The sequence below is a fragment of the Protopterus annectens genome, chromosome 6.part0, assembly GCF_019279795.1.
Source record: "Protopterus annectens isolate FY-2018-M chromosome 6.part0, PAN1.0, whole genome shotgun sequence".
Taxonomy (NCBI): domain Eukaryota; kingdom Metazoa; phylum Chordata; order Ceratodontiformes; family Protopteridae; genus Protopterus; species Protopterus annectens.
This window is the reverse complement of record NC_056737.1, coordinates 1,830,133,861-1,830,151,199: the sequence shown is the minus strand read 5'-3', so window position 1 is coordinate 1,830,151,199 and position 17,339 is coordinate 1,830,133,861. Positions and strand designations below refer to the sequence as shown.

General features: G+C 43.4%; 1 protein-coding gene across 1 annotated transcript in view; it reads left to right on the top strand.

The window, feature by feature from the left end:
• The window catches only part of VPS45 (vacuolar protein sorting 45 homolog), a 1,242,679-nt gene that overhangs the window by 399,748 nt on the left and 825,592 nt on the right, over positions 1 to 17,339 (top strand). The window contains exon 9 of the mRNA XM_044075179.1: positions 3,868 to 3,881. Coding sequence (XP_043931114.1) covers positions 3,868 to 3,881 — 14 coding nt within the window. The remainder of the gene's footprint in view (positions 1 to 3,867; positions 3,882 to 17,339) is intronic.

Genomic DNA, 17,339 nt, shown 5'->3' with positions numbered 1-17,339 from the left:
CATTAGTAGAGGGGATGCTCCTATGTTTAGTGCCTGAAGCATAGGAGCTCATAAAGTCCTTGTGTGGCTTTCAGATAATATGCCAGATCCTGGATCAGCACAGGTTATGGAGCTTGTAAGAGGATTGCAGTGTGAAGTGTTGTTATAAGTGCAAATGATTTGACACAACCACCTGCAGACATGGGAATGAGTAACTCCATGCATGTTTTTCTATCCAGAGATTGGAGCCGTTGAAAGTGGCCAAAGATTGCTTTGGTGAGAGTGTGCTTATGCATATCCCCAGGCTTTTATCAGAGCAACATCAAAACAAATACAGTATTGCTGTTTTTACAGCAGGTCCATTTATAAGGTGTTCTTCTAGTATCTGGGTGTCAGCTCCTTATTCTTGACCAGTGGGAGCTCAAGTTCATAGCCACCTTGCACAGCACCTAATAACAAGCGGTCCAAGAGAGGCGCCCACTCTTCTCTCACACTGAGGGTAGAGCATGCCATTGTAGAGGCAGTACTCATCCCTCTAATCTGCTTGAGCATGCCTGTGAAGAGCTGAATCCTAGGAAACATCTACTTCAGTCATTAGGCCATAAATGACTGATAGCACTTGACTGAGAATTCTTTCTTCCAAGAAGTTCCTTTCCATTTATTGAGACTTAATGGCCAGGTTGTGGTGAGCTCACTGGGTTTTCCTGTGCCATGATATTTAGTTCAGTCCGCGGGCTTAGCTAAGTGTTTGAGATTTAGTGATACCTGTCCTCATTCATCATGAGTGTGGGAGTGTATCCCTAGAAAACATGGCCTCTTACTACTTCGGATCCATGTACTAATGTTGACTGAAATGTCCTGCAACTCTGACTCTCTGTCTGACACCCATCACTTTTCTATCATGTCAACGCTTTCTGAAATTCATAAATTCCAATGCCCTGGATCAACTTATCCACACCCCCACCAGGGGCAACAATAATCTAGATCTAGTCATTACCAATATGAGTGACCGGTGTTCCACACCTGAAGTCAACGCCTCATTGGTCCGATCCGACCATAAGCTAATTACCCTAGATATCCACATCCTGCCTCCATCCCCCATTAAGGAAACCATGGTAAAAAATTTCTCCAAAGCCAACTTCATGCTTCTTAAGACAGAAGTGGTGAACTTCATGACACCCATGCAGATGGACAATACAGTTACGACTACTGAATCCTACACAATTGCACTTTATAAGCACTTACATGAGTTCATTGATCACAAACAGAGCCAAGACGCTATCCTCCAAGAAAAGGAAGCCAATCTGGTGGTCCCCTGCCATAAACAAACTGTACAACAGAAGAAAGAAACTCTTGCAAAAGAGAGTAAAATCCCACGAGTGGAGGAGGAGCTCCCTGGTCAGCCTCCATAAGAAGCTGCGATCCCTGATAAAATCCTCCAAAGCTAGTTAGAAAAACAAAATCGCCACTGATTCTAAAGACAACCACAAAGCATTCTATAGCTATGTCAAGAATCTCAATGGCAACACTCAGATTTGCTCTGAGTTATAGCATAATGTCACTAAATATACAGACCCAACTGATATTGCCAACATCCTGGCAGATAGGTTCAGTGCTAACTTTACCCCCCTCTCACCCCCTAAAGAGCCCATCTCTATACCAGAAGAATGCAAAGTTCCTGTAATAACGGCTGCACAGGTAAAAACCACACTCTCCAAAGCCAAGAACACAGCATCCATGGGACCAGACAATATTCCAGACTGCATTCTACATGAACTACAGAACGAACTGGCACCCCACCTAAGTACCATGTTCAGTCATAGCCTCACCTCAGGCTTTGTGCCTGCTGAATGGCGCACAGCAACGGTTATCCCACTCCACAAGGGGGGAACCACCACGGACCCCAGGAACTACTGCCCCATTAGCCTGACGAGCCTGGTCTGTAAGGCTATGGAACATCATGGAACTTATAAACAAAGACATTGGTAATCTCCAAACTCTGGATCCCACCCAGTTCGGGTTTGTAAAAGGCAGATCATGTCTCCTAAACCTGACAGACTTCTTTGAAGCAGTCACCAAAGCCGTAGACAAGGGTAAGGTGGTTCACACAGCCTATCTAGATCTTGCCAAGGCTTTCGACACCATCCCCCACTCTGGAATTATAGATAAACTCACTAAACTAAACTACGTATAAATCCATATGTCAGAAAATGACAGAACCCACACTGTGAAAGTAGCAGACTCCAAATCCGACTTCAGACCAGTGACAAGTGGAGTACCACAGGGTTCAGTCCTGGGTCCTCTCCTGTTTGGTATCTACTTCTCTGAAGTACAGGCTAACACAGAAGGTCTTTGGCTAACAAAGTTCGCAGATGACTGCAAACTAGGAGCCATAATTGAAACTCCTAACGATGTGGACATCCTACAAAAGGGCCTCACTGAGACAGATGCCTGGTGTCAAAGCCATGGCCTCAAGCTTAGTGCTAAAAAGTGCATTGTCATCCCCTTTGGTAAAAACTCTGTACCCATGAACTACAACATAGGCGGTAGTAAAGAGACCTTGGGACACAGGTGGACAGTAGTCTGTCCTTTGATAATCACATTGCCACAGTAGTCAGGAAATCCTTCTACATGGCACACCTCATCACAAAAGGTTTCTCATCCAGAAAAAAAGAGGTCATTGTTCCCCTCTACTCATCACTCATTAGACCCATTATAGAGTACAACACCCCTTTTGGTATGTACCTCACAAGACATCTACAACAACTGGAAAGGCCGCAAAAATACCTCACAAAGAGGATTACCAACTTCAAACAGATGCCCTGTGCAGACCGTCTCAAAAAACTCCAGCTTTACTCCATCGCATATCGCCTACTCAGAGGTGATCTCTGCCTAACATGCAAAGCATGTCAAACCCAGAGCTGTTGGTCATGCTCCACTTAAAGAAATCCCAATCCCTCCGAGCTACATGCTCTAGGGACCTATACTTTGTCACCACAATAAACAGAACATGCCGGAGGGATAGATTCCTGTCCCAGAGACTTCCCATACTCTGGAATAAACTGCCGATCTATGTCAAACAAAGCTCCTCATTAGCACTCTTCAAGAAAAATCTTGATGATTGGATGGGAAATAGGAAATTCACCCCGGGGATCACCTCTGTGGCTCTGCTTGACAGTGGCACAGGAAAATAATTTTCTTGGGTGGCAAAAGCCAGGGTACCTTTTTGGCTGGGCTTGTATAGGCCCCAGGGCCGATAGCCTAGTACCTACCTATGAACCTATGTTTAACCTGACACATATAACCCTTGCATATCCTTTCTGGATGTGTGGCAGGCTGAGCATCTCCCTTTCCCTCTGTTTCCTTTGAGGAGTCAGGGGACCCAGAGGCTGTTTTCTCAGAAGCAGATAAAAACAGTGAGACCCCTCACAAAGTTCCCCACTGGATGGCTCTCTCTCTCCTTTGGAGAAGCATTAGGGTCATAGTATGCATAATGGACTGGCCTTTGACAGCTGTTAGTACCCTGCAGAAAAAAAATGTAAAAATGAGTATCTGGGCAAGCAGATAAGTGGTGCCTTAGGTCAACTTTCTATGATAGTTGTTATTGAGAATGTCATATGTGCAGCGTTTGAACTACCTGCAGTCTGCTCAAGTGACTTCCAGAAAGATGGTTGTCATTTGCAGAGCCTTTGCTGTTTGAAATGACATCCTGACCATGCATCCTTTATAGACTTCTGTGATCCCTTCAGTCAGATTCAGAATGCAGTGACCACAATATTTTGTCAACTTGGTATCAGAAAGGAAGTCTAAGGCACTATTTGATATGACAGCTAAGAGTCACATTTGGGGCTTAAAGTCCCATAATAAATCGGGTACTGGAAGAAACAGTCATCCCACCCTGAGTCTAGTTTGAAGGAGGAGGTGGTCAGGATTATGCTTGTAGCTTCAGCAGTGAGTTTCCATAGTATGTATTCTATTGCTAGGGCAGCAGACTTAAGCATCTGCTTGTAAGGAATGGCTTTCCTGGACTCTATCCTCTGAAAGAGGAGCTCAGCCAATCCATCCTGGAAGTCCTGTTCTGTAGGTGGAAATGGAATTCTTTTTGATCAACCCTCTGAAAACCTGATGATTGACTTTCTGAAAAGAAGCAGCCTGCCATTGGAGGACATTCATGAACCCCTCAGAGCTCCCTCTTCTTTTGCTAGACTAGCCAGTCTGAAATAGAAGAGTGCCCCCCCCCCCAAAAAGGCTTAGGAAGGCCATCAGATGTTACATGCTTCCCTCCTGTGGCGCCAGTTATCTTAGTTTAACTTGGAGGGTCTTCTCAGATAACCTGTCGAACACCATTGTCATGCTCAATCACATCTGCTAAGACCTCAGGTCATCTTCACAGAGGTATTAGGAGAGTCCCAGACTTTTTTTTTTTTGAGCAAACAGCACTGAGGGCTTATCTCCCATCTTAGACCTCAGTGACTTCAACAATCACAGCTTTCATGTCTCATTCTATATAAGGACTTTCTGTGGAGTTAAGCCTCTTTTGCTCTTTTTTTTTTTTTTTTTTTTTTTTTTTTTTTTTTTTGCACACTGCATATTCACAAAGGTCCTTGAAAACAGCATTTTCATTGACTGGTTTGTCATCTTGATGAAGAGGGCCCATTGGGTCTTGCTGAAGAAGAACTCAGTCATCCACTACCTGGATGAATGACTTCTGGTTGCCATGTTGAAGGACTCCCTGGTTATGTCCTTGGAAGTCTGTGAGGCAGCCATAAACCGAAAGAATCCTCCCTTATTCCATCTTAAAGGATTGGAGTGCCTTAATTGGCATGTTTTCCTGCCTTGGAGAGGCCCTAGAATGTCATGTCCTTAACATTCTGGGAAATAATATAGTGGAAGCTCTAGACCCAAATATCCGTGCATTTTTGGCCTTATGGCTTCCACACTGCTCATGGTACTATTTGCCATATTTAGGATTTAGATTTTAAATGTCATTGGCTGCAGAGTTACTATATGTTTTCTGGTGTCAAGCCCATTCAACAGGGTCTGGAGTGGTAAACATTCTACACAAACTTGAAGATAAGCCTTCCTTTCTTTCCAGCAAAATCCTGGAAAACAGTGTGTGGGATGTCAATCCATTGCAGGATACATGTTTATATACACACTTGAATACTTGTGAACAGTTGAAGGTTCTCCAGTTTACCTAACTGCACGTCTTTTGGATGTGGGAGGAAACTGGAACACACAGGAAGAACCCATATGGGTAGAGGGAGAACATGCAGGCTGTGCTCAGAATGCACCCCAGCTGGGAGCCATATCAGAGAATTGGGAGCTGTTAAGGCAGCAGTGCTAACTACTACATCAAATTATCATCAGTAACAAACCATTTATTGGCTAATTTGCTCTTACAAATAAATGCATATGTCACTAGATTGACAAAAAATATTGATCCTGGATAATTTGTGTAATAAAAGAAAAGATTTGCTGTAATCATCTCAGCAGAATGAAAAAAACTAATTTCTTGTAACAGCCATTTACACATTTTTATTTATTTATTTGAATACATTTCAGCTGTGAAGATAATCTACCAGCAACTAGCCGCAGATGCCATAGCCTATCCCGTTGCCATTCTAATTAACAGATCTATTGCAGAGTGTAAAGTACCTAATATATAGAAGATCTCCCACACAAGTCCACTGCACAAGGGAGGCAATTCCTTTGAACTCAATAACTACCGACCAGTTGCTATTTTATCACCCTTGTCATAGATTCTGGAAAGAATTGTTCACACCCAAGTCATGGACTTCCTCCTAAAAATCAACCTGCTATCTAAAAATCAGCACGGCTTTAGACCCTTCAACAGCACCATGACATCTCTGTTGTCCTTCTCCAACACAGTTAACCATCACAGAAACAAGGGACAATTAGTCTCTGCCATTTTTTTAGACCTGTCTAAAGCTTTCAACGTAGTCAACCATAATAGACTCCTTAATACACTAACCACCCTAAATATCAGCTGCCCCTCTATATCTTGGTTCAAAAGCTACCTATCAGGACATTAAAAGGCAGTGAAATGGGAGGACCAACTGTCCTCTCTCTTGCCAGTAACCTTGGGTGTCCCTCAGGGCTCCATTCTTGGCCAACTACTGTTTTCTTTATTTACCAATCAGCTCTCATCCTTAACACCCAAAGCCTCAGTAGTACAATATTCTGATGACACCACACTCATATGCACAGCCCATGAATTAGATGAACTACAGATGTTCTTTGTGTTTCACTGTTGCAGTCATCACCTGTGGGTTATCCCTGCTGTGGTAACCCTCGGCCGGCCCGAATACCAGAGTTAATGTTTTTCTGCGTCAGGTGCTGTCACCTGGACACTGACGTCAGGTCATCGGTACTATAAATCAAGGCAGTTGACGTCATTACATCAGTCTTAGTTGCCGTGGAGCCCATAGCAGAAGCAGTTCGCAAGTGTGCTGGTTGGTCATTACCAGAGTTCGGATCACAGCTGAAAATGTCTAAAGCCAAGTACCCTATTGGGGATCTCTTTTTCTTGCAAAAACCGATGTCCAAAAAAGTTAACAATTGTCTCTCCTGTGGAAAGCAAATCCCACACTGAGACTCCCATTCTTACTGTGTTACTTGTTTAGACCCAGTCCACGACATAGCCCGCTGTCAGTTCTGTGCCCTCTTTAATGGGAGAACTATTCGTCGGAGAGCTCTTTTTGTTGATAGCTATTTTCATCCTCCGTCTTCTCATATGGCATCAGTTAGCTAACCATCAGCAGAACCTCTGAAAAAATGTAAGGGTAAGGATAGAGACAGACCTCACAAGACCAAGCCTTCTGATGACTCCTCCGCTAAGCAGGCTGTCAGTACTCTGGAATTCAGTGAGGTGCTTTCGCAGCCCCTGATGCCAGATGCGATTGCCATGCAGGCCTCTACAGAGACCCTTTCGGAGTCCGGTATGCTGCAGAAATCTTCTTCATCTTAAGAGCCTTTGGCTGTCTTTGCTGCCTCAGTTGGGTCCAGAGCCGCTAGGCAGGTGCCAGCTTCCAAGGATGTCTTTTGCACTACCGATTCCAGTCTAACCAACTTCTTCTCACCTGACTACTGCTAATCTCAGACCGATGACTTCTCTTAGGCCTAGAAGACAGGCCACCCTTAAGAAGTCTTCCTCTAGCCACCATCTTCCTCACATCACTCCACCCTAGGACCAGATGCTTAAGATGGTGGAATATCTTATTTCCCTTATCAGGGGCAGTCAGGTCTCTTCTTCTAAAAGAAAAAGACTTCCTTCTCCAGAATTATTGACAGAACAGGATTCTGACGAATCATATTATTCTGACTTGGAAGAGGATGAGCAACTTCTTACTGCTTATGAGGATTCAGATGCAGAGGAATCCATCCTTTCTGTCTCCCCACCAGAAGACTTCTCCTTTGGGGAAACCCTCCATACCCTCAGAGATCATTTCCAATGGGAATCTTAGGACTTCTCTCAATCCAAGAAAAGGCTTAGAGAATTTCTAGACCTTCCTCAGCACAGACCTCTTGCCATCCCCCCGGTTTTGGATGTGGTGGATGATGTTTTCCTTGAATCCAGTTTAGCCCCAGATGCCCTTCCTCCTGCTCCCAGTAAGCCTGACGGGTATTACAGGGTACCAGACACCCACAAATCCTTGTACAGACATCCTGCTGCAGACGCTGAGGTCATTACACAGGGCCCCAAAGGAGCCAGGGCAAGGTCGGAGGCCAGAGCTCTGGACAATTGGGAAAAAAAGGTATACACCTCTGCAACCTTAGCCATCAGAGCTCTCAGCTGTCAGTTCCATATGTTAAAATATCAACAGTACACTTTGAAACTATTAAAGCAAAATATTTCTACTTTTCCTGACTACGCCAATTCTAAGGAGCTAGCAGATTTATTGTACTCCTCTTGTCAAGTGACTAGGCATACTTTCCACTGTGGATATGATGCACTAGAAGCCTTTAGCAGGGTAGCAGTGTCTAGATCTGTCATTCGGAGACATTCATGGTTGAAGGACCAACGTCTACCTGATCATGTCAAGTCTAAGTTAATTGTTGCACCTTTGGACAAAGACCAGTTTATTTGGGGAAAAAGCAGAACAGGTGCTTAAGAAAATGGAAGACAAAGCAAAATGTATGCAAACAGTAAAAGATTTCTTTCAAGTTCAACCACCTAGATTCAGCAGGAACTTTCACCTCTAAGCACTGGTCCTTCCCTGCCCCAGCAAACAGTGGCAAGCTAAGCCCCTCAGAGACAAGCCACCCAGGTCCCTACAGCAGGGACAACAGAGAACCAAACAGTGGACCACATCCGCCTCTTAGCCAGGGAGTTCTAAGCCATCTCTCTATGGCAAAAACTCTCAGTGACTTCCTTCCCCCCTTGCTCTCCCTTCACCCAAAAGCTCGGAGGAAGTCTGTCCCTCTGCAAAGAAAATTGGCTGTCTGTAACCAAGGACCAATGGGTTTTAAAGATAATTTTTCAGGGATACAAATTCAATTTCTACGAACTCCCAGTCCCCAAATGGTACCCAGACTTACCTCCAAATCAGTGGGCAGAGGGATTAAAACAAGTGCAGACCCTCATATCCCAGGGGGCAGTAGAACCTGTTCCCACAGATCAAGCAGGCAAAGGCTTTTATTCCAGGCTGTTCCTTGTTCCCAGAAAGGAGGGCACTTGTCACCCCATCCTGGATCTATCCATTCTGAACTCCTCCCTGGTGGTCCCCAAATTCAAAATGCTAACTTTGCAGCAGCTGCTGCTTATGCTGACAAAAATGCCTGGTTAGTGACCCTGGACCTAAAAGATGCATACCTCCATATCCCCATAAGGGAGTCCTGCAGAAAATTCCTGCGTTTCGGAGCAAGCTCACAGCACTTTCAGTTCTCTGCTCATCCCTTTGGCCTTATCTACTGTTCTCAGGGTTTTCACCAAATGCCTGGCCCCGGCCATAGCATTCTGTAGACAGAAAAACATTCAGATTTATCCCTATTTGGACGACTGCTTCATCCAGGCAGAGAGCAAAGAAAAGCTCCTGCAGGACTTACTCTTCGTAAAAACCCTTCTCACTTCCTTGGGATTCACCATCAATGAGAGGAAGTCAAAGCAGATTCCCTCCAGGAGTATCGTCTTTCTGGGAGCTCTACTGGATACAGCATCCCAAATGGTCTTCCTAACCCCAGAGAAACAGAAATTTCTGTCTCTCTACTTTACTCAACTGGCGTCCCAAAGTCAGCTCACAGCAAGGAAGTTCTTGCAAGCCTTGGGATACATGGCTTCTTGCTCCCTTTTGATTCCTCTGGCCAGACTGCACATGAGGAAACTTCAGTGGTACCTAAGGAACTTGTGGTGCCAGCTTTCTCAACCTCTGGTGACCTCCCTCCCTCTGATCCCCTGTATAAGGGCAGAGTTGCTCTCATGGGCAGAGGCATGTGCCAAGAACCAGTGTCTTCCCTTCATCCACCGTCCAACAGGCCAGACCCTCACCACCGACGCTTCAGAAGTCGCTTGGGGCACCCACCTAGGGGCAGGTGCACCCAGGGCCTTTGTGATGCCCAACACCTTCCCTTGCGCATCAACCAGAAGGAAATGATTGCAGTAGAGAAGGCCCTGACATCCTTCCAGCCTCATCTCAGGCCAGGGGGTTCTCCTTGTCAAAACAGACAACACCACAGTAATGTAGTACATCAAAAAACAGGGAGGGACACAATCTTATCCCCTGTGCAGGCTAGCCATGAACCTCTGACTGACTTCCTCCTCCATGGGATTACACCTTATAGGTCAATACCTCCCAGGAATCAACAACACCCTGGCTCAGTAAAACAGACCAACTTCTTGTCAGTTTTGCCCTATGGGCATAGGAGAAGCCTATCTCCAAGCAGACTATCTCTAAATGGATATCACACTGTATCCATTGCTATTGCAGATTTCATGGGAAACCTCTCCCTAAGTCGGTTTGCACCCATTCCACTAGGGCAGCCTCCACTTCCACAGCATTCCTCAGAGGAGTCCCCACCAGGGACATATTGAAAGCTGCCACCTGGACCTCTGTCCATACCTTTACAAAGCATTATCACCTTCCTATTATTTCCAAGGTTAGGGCGGGGTTTGCATCTACAGTTCTGCAGGGCCTCCTTACCCCTGCCTTGGTCTCTGCACTATCCTGCCACCCCTCTCTTCAGCTTTGGGAATCTTCTCACAGGTGATGATTGCAACAGTTGTGTACACTTACCATAAATGTAGATGTTCGGGTGTATTCACTGTTGAAGTCCTGGTTTCCCTCCCTCCTTCCCCCTTATATCTTCTTTCTTTTAGGAGACGTAAGCTTCATGGGGTGGTTGTTCATAACCATGTCTGCTGTGCCTTTTCTCCTGGGGCTTTTGGTTGGTTAGGGCAAGAAAAACTGACGTAATGGCATCAGCTGCCTTGCTTTATAGCACTGCCAACCTAACGTCAGTCTCCAGGCGACAGCAACTGACGCAAGAAAACACTGACACTGGTATTCGGGCCTGCCGAGGGCTACCACAGCAGTGATAAACTACAGGTGATGACTGTAACAGTGACTACACTCGAACATCTGCATTTATGGTAAGTGTACACAACTGTACTTTCCAGACCCAACAGTCCTTCTCACTAGCTGAGACCTGGTTCACTAACTCCCAGCTAATCCTAAATCCAAATAAAACAAAACATCTTTTCAGCACTTGTAGAGCCCCTCCCCTATATGACACATTCACCATTATATTCAAAAACAAAAAACTCCTAGGTGTAGAAATAGATTGCTACCTTAAATTTGACATTTATATAGCCCAAACTATCAAGAAGGTTCACAAAAGACTCAGTCTCCTCTATCACAACAAACAATTTCTCACTAAACAAACCAAAGTCATCATAGCCAGGAGACATCTGCTGTCTTACCCTCCTCTATGCATCCCCAATACTTACTAACATCCGCAAATCTGACTTAAACAAACTAGAATCCTGTTACAACAAAATTGCTAGATTTGCAACTGAGACCCCATATAGGACCCATCACTGCTTAGCTCTCAAGCAACTGGAGTGGCTTTGAGTACCACAGCTACTGAAATTCAACCAATTATCATTGACACATAAAATATACTAACAACCAACTAAAACTCCAGCACTACAGAACCTAATTATACCTTATTCCACTACTAACACTTTACGATCTAGCACCCAAACCCGCCTAGATGTCACCAAACATATCAGTGAGGCAGGGGAAATCTCTCTTCAGCTATTCTATTTCTAAAGCTTGGAACTCCTTACCTGACCACATAACCTCCATGTGCTCCAACACTCTATTCAAAAAGGTACTCAAAGCACACTATATGAATTCCTGGTTATGCTGATGTGACAGCGCAGGATAAACACTACTGAACTACCAATTCCTCCTCTAAACCTAATCTCGAAGTATCCCATAGAGCAAATACTCTTCTTAGTGTGTTTTTTTATAACGCCATCATCTAAATGGATGTAAGAAAAAATTGTTAACTTTATTTATTTAGTACCATACAAAACTTGTAAGGTATGCATTATATTGGTGCTACCTACATATAAAACTGTATGTCAATGTTCCTCATTGTGTTTTGCTATATGCTATCTTATCCCACCTATTATGTACTACTAGATGTCTATGCTGTATAACTGTATGGTTTCCACCTGTGTAACTATGTAACTTTATCTGGAACTTTTCTCCCCGGGCCTCCTTTGTAAACGGGCACCTTGTGGCCCAATTGGATTATCCTGGCAAACAAACTGCGAATAAATAAATAAAATAAATAAAAGGACCTGTGTCCAGTTGGACTTTCCCGGTAAACAAATGTAAAATAAAATAAAATAAAATTTCCCCACAGCAGAACATTGAGAGGGGTTATATTGTCACATTTCCTATTAAAAATATGGATAATGTTAATTTTTGCTTTAATGCAAGAATAAAACTCACTCCCTGATGTGAGCAATGCCTTTTATTGCTTTTTTAATTTTATTTTGATCTGCAGAGATGCAGGATATGGAAGAGTATCTTGAGGAGCACCACAGAGGAGAATGTTTTGGTAACTTTGACTGGTGTCGGATAAATACCTTAATTAAATTATCACTCAAGACCTAGGTCAGCATACGTTAACAGGAAAAGAAAAACCACATTAACATTTCCTCCTTTTACATAATTATACATCACATATCTTTCCATTCTTTGTAACTGCCATCAGACCAACATTACATTCCTTCCTTCCCTTAAACCTTTCTCCTCCTCTCTTGAACATTATTCTGCTTGCACTGTTCCCATAGCTTCCATTTATTTCTGTGTAATTTGCTCCTTCCCATTTCTAAGGACCCAGCTTCCATTTATTTCATTTTCTTTTATAATATCAAATGCTCAAATACAGTTGGCTTAGACTTTGATTTATTTTTCTAGTAATTACTTTTTAGGTAGCCAACAGAATTAAACTTAATTACCTTACTCTAGGCAAGGCTCAAATGATAAACCTACCGCCCTAGAAAACAAAAATGGAGAAAAACTAAGGGCAATACTGCTCAATGCCAGAAGTCTAAACCTCAAGATGCACGCCCTCGAAGCCCTCCTCAGTATGGAGAACATCGATGTCTGTGCTGTGACTGAAACCTGGTTCAAGGCTCCTGAGAGCACCCCAGCACTATCAGGTTATACCTCATATCATGCGTTCCGGCCCCAAAATCCGGACCGAACCACAAAAGGAGGGGGAGTATCCATATTCATAAAGGATACCCACACCTCCAGGTTAGTGGCAATGCACAAAGCATCGGAGACCATCCAGGTGCAATTAACCATAGGTAAAACTGCCCTACAGTTTGTAGCATGCTACAGACCACCTTCTCAAACTCAGGAAACCCACACAGCCTTCATGAAGACACTGGAGAGTATGAATGTCTCTCCAAACACTATCATATTGGGTGACTTCAACTACCCAAACATATACTGGGAACATTACTCAAGCCCCAACACCCTAGCCCAAAGGTTCCAGGAGTTCATAAACTCAAATGCTATGGAACAACTAGTCACCATTCCCACAAGAGGAGAAAATATACTAGACCTGATCATCACAAACATGGGGACAAAATGCTCCACACCGGAAGTATATCCCTCATTGGTGAGATCAGACCATAAATTAATCTCATTAGAGATCCACATCCCGCCCCCACCCCCAGCAAAAAAGACCACAGTGAAGAACTTCTCAAAAGCAAACTTCACACTTCTTAAGACTGGAGTGGTATCCTTCAAGGCCCCCGAGCCAGTGGAAACCACAACCCACGCTGCTGAAACCCTTACAAATGCCTTCTACGAGCACCTCCAGGAATGTATGGATCAAGCAATCCCAAATAAAATCAAGACCCTTTCCACCAAAGGCAGGCGCTCGGTCTGGTGGACCCCAGCCATAAACAAACTCTACAACAAGAGGAGAAAGCTACTACATGACAGAACAAAATCCCTAAAAGGGAAGGCATCTCTGATCAATACTAGCAAAAAACTATGATCACTCATAAAATCATCCAAGGCCAACTTTGAGAGAAAAATCGCTAATGACACAAAAGACAATCATAAGGCCTTCTTTAGCTATGTTAGAAACCTGGGTGGCAACTCCCAGATATGCTCAGAATTAGTCCAAAATGATAAAAAAAAATCACTGAACCCACAGACATTGCCAACATACTGGCAGACAGGTTCAGTGCAAATTTCTCCCCTCCATCCCCCCAAAAGGAGAAATATCTATCCCACCAGAGTCTAGCCTCCCAATCATCTCAGATGCCCAGGTGAGAGCTGCTCTCTCTAAAGCAAAAAACAAAGCATCAATGGGACCGGACGGTGTCCCCAGCTGTGTGCTACACAAACTCAATGAGGAACTAAACCCATACATAAGGCTGCTGTTTAATCTTAGCCTTACTACAGAATATGTACCCAAAGAATGGCGTACGGCAACTGTGGTCCCACTCCACAAAGGTGGTGCTTCTACGGACCCTGGAAATTACCGCCCCATAAGCTTGACGAGCCTTGTCTGCAAAGCTATGGAGAGGATCATAATGGAACTCATAAATAAAGACATTGAGGACCTACAGACACTGGATCCTACCCAATTTGGCTTTGTCAAGGGCAGATCCTGCCTCTTGAACTTGGTCGACTTTTTAGAAACAGTCACTAAGGCCATTGATGAGGGTAAGGCAGTTCACACAGCCTACCTTGACCTAGCAAAAGCGTTCAACACAATACCCCACTCGGGCATCATAGAAAAGCTCACCAGCTTAGATGTAAACCCATATGTCACAAGATGGGTTGCAAACTGGCTCAAGGACAGAACACACAGGGTTAGAGTTGCTGGTGCCATGTCAGACTCTAAGCCGGTCACGAGCGGTGTCCCACAGGGCTCAGTCCTGGGCCCCTCTTGTTCGGCATTTATTTTTCTGGAGTGCAGGCAAACATAGGGGGATTGTGGCTGACAAAACTTGCAGATGACTGCAAACTGGGCACCATAATTGACACTCCATCAGACACAGACATCCTCCAGAGAGGTCTCATAGAAATGGATAACTGGTGCCAGAGCCATGGCCTTAAGCTAAATGCCAAAAATGTATAGTCATACCCTTTGGGAAAAACAAGGTAACCCCTAATTACCACATAGGTGGTAATCCATTAAACACGGAAGAAGTTATCAGGGACCTGGGGACCCAAGTTGACAGTAACCTCTCTTTTGACACTCACATTGCCAAAGTGGTTAGGAAGACCTTCTACATTGCCCACCTGATCATGAAGGGATTCACATCTAGATCAGGAGAGGTCATTGTACCCCTGTACTCTTCACTTATCAGACCAATGATTGAGTACAACGCCCCATTCGGAATGTACCTTACCCGACACCTGCAGCAGTTGGAAAGACCCCAAAAGTTCCTCACCAAAAGGATAAAGGGGCTCAAACATATGTCATACGATGCCCGACTGAAGAAACTCCAGCTCTATTCAGTCGCATACCGTCTGCTCAGAGATGATCTGTGCCTGACATACAAGGCCATGTCCAACCCGGAATTAATGGACATGCTCCACCTCAAAAAATCCAACTCCACCAGAGCCACGAGAGCAAGAGACTTAAACCTCAACACGGATATAAATAGGATGTGCTGGAGGGACAGATTCATCACCCAGAGACTCCCTACACTATGGAACAGAATCCCAGTCCATGTGAGGCAGAGCCCCTCACTGACTTTGTTCAAGAGAAATCTTGACGAGTGGATGGGAGATCGTAGGTTTACCCCAGGAATCATCTCTGTGTCACTGCTGGACAGAAGCACAGCAAACTAATGGGTATAGTATTCTCATCCTAAGGGGTGGTGAAAGCCACACACACTCTGGCTAGGCTTATAAATGCCCTAGGGCAGATAGCCTAGTATGAACCTATGAACAATTCAGATCCTTTATCCCAGCTAAAAAAAAATCATGCTCATAGTAACAGCCATTTGCTTGCCCAATATTTCTGACCTAGTACTCTGTAGGGAAAAACATTTGCTAGCTACCTGAGGAAAAAATCTTTGAAGTCTGCTTGAGGTATAGAAATATCTATGCAAACACAAACAAAAATCCTTAACTTTCTGGACTTTGTTGCATACTTGTTTGCCATATATATGTCCTCCCATTGTTCTCGTAAATTGCTTTTCCAGTCTCTCTTCCCAATGTCTTCTAACCTTCCCTGATTGATGCTTATATTTATCGTGTAATATTGTATATGCCCTGCTAATTAACTCTTTTTAACAGCAGTTTCTGTACCCCATCAGAATAGGTCTTTCATTTAAGAATTCCCCTAGCCCTTTCTCTTTGCCTATACTTTGATTTCAATCACTGGTAAGGAAGGCAGCCTCTAGCTTGCAGAACAAATGTCTTCTTGGCCTCATACCACTATATTACCTTTCTTTCTCTAATTATTTGCTGTGAATACCTTGGTTCCTTTGCAAGGTTTCTCCAGTAAATTCTAGCCCCCTCTTGCTTATTTTCTGTACACCTACTTGCAGTCATCCATATTAGCAAAATCTCCTTTCTGCATTTTCATGTTAGCTTACTTCTTTACATACTTTCTGCTACTTTATGAGTATAATATTATGTATGGTTGTTATCCTCCTTACGGATCTGCATCCAAAATCCTACTCTCGCTCTCTCAATTTTTTTGAATCCCCCCTTCATCGTCATCCCTTTCCGTTCAGATAAATTCCTTCAAATGTTTATTAATTGGTTGTTACAAGAAACAACTGTTGTCCATTATTCTGCTGCGATGGTTACATCAAATCTTTTATTATATTACAAACATTATCCATTTTCAAAGTTTTTTCCAATCTAGCAGCATTTGCATTTTTTGTAAGAGAAAATTATTCAGTAACTAGTTTGTTACAAATTGTATAGTGATGTAGTAGTTAGCACTGCTGCCTGACCCATATATAAAAGTAGAGGGGCTAAAAATATCTTCCCCGCTTGTATCTTACTATCCATAGCCACATCCATAAAAAAGCTTCCAATTTCTCAGTGTTTGCATTATATTTTTAGTCTCTTCCCACATATGCTTAGCTGCCATAACGGAAGCCTTTTTAATCCATATTCCTAAATATTTCAACTTATTGTTTCCCCATAAATATAGTATTGCTGAACCAATGTTTGAGGTTGCATAATTTATGGCTATATCTTCATTAATTTTATATCCCCAAAAGACTTGAAACTGTCCTAGAATGTTCCACAACACTGAGATGTCTTTTTCGGGATTTGTCAGGTATAAAATAATAGCATCTGTAAATTAAGCCAATTTTTCTTGATTACCATACCAATTTATATTCTTGCATTTTGTGTGTCCCTTATTTTCTTTGCCAGTAGCTCTAAATATAAAACAAATAACAAAGTAGAAACAGGGCACCCCTGCCTGGTTCCTGTGTTTGAAAACAACTTAGAAGAGAGGAACCCTTCCACTTTAATTCTTTCCTCTGATCCTTCATATATCTTTATAATTAACCTTATTATTGTATCAGGGACTGTAAATGCTTCCATTGCCATACTCATACAATCCCAGCTTATCCTGTTGAATGGTTTCTCTGCATCAAGACCCACCAATAACAGTGGTATTTTCTTACATTCTACTTCCCTCTAGATCATCATTGTTCTATTAATGTTATCAAATGTTTGCCTTCCCTCCACAAACTTTTAAAACACAAAAAGTTGAAGCACGGAGCCAATAACTGCCACAAAAGACCTATTTATTTAAGCGCTTTCGGAAAGATAAATATCCTTCCTTCCTCAGAAACTAAAACAATTAGAACAAGA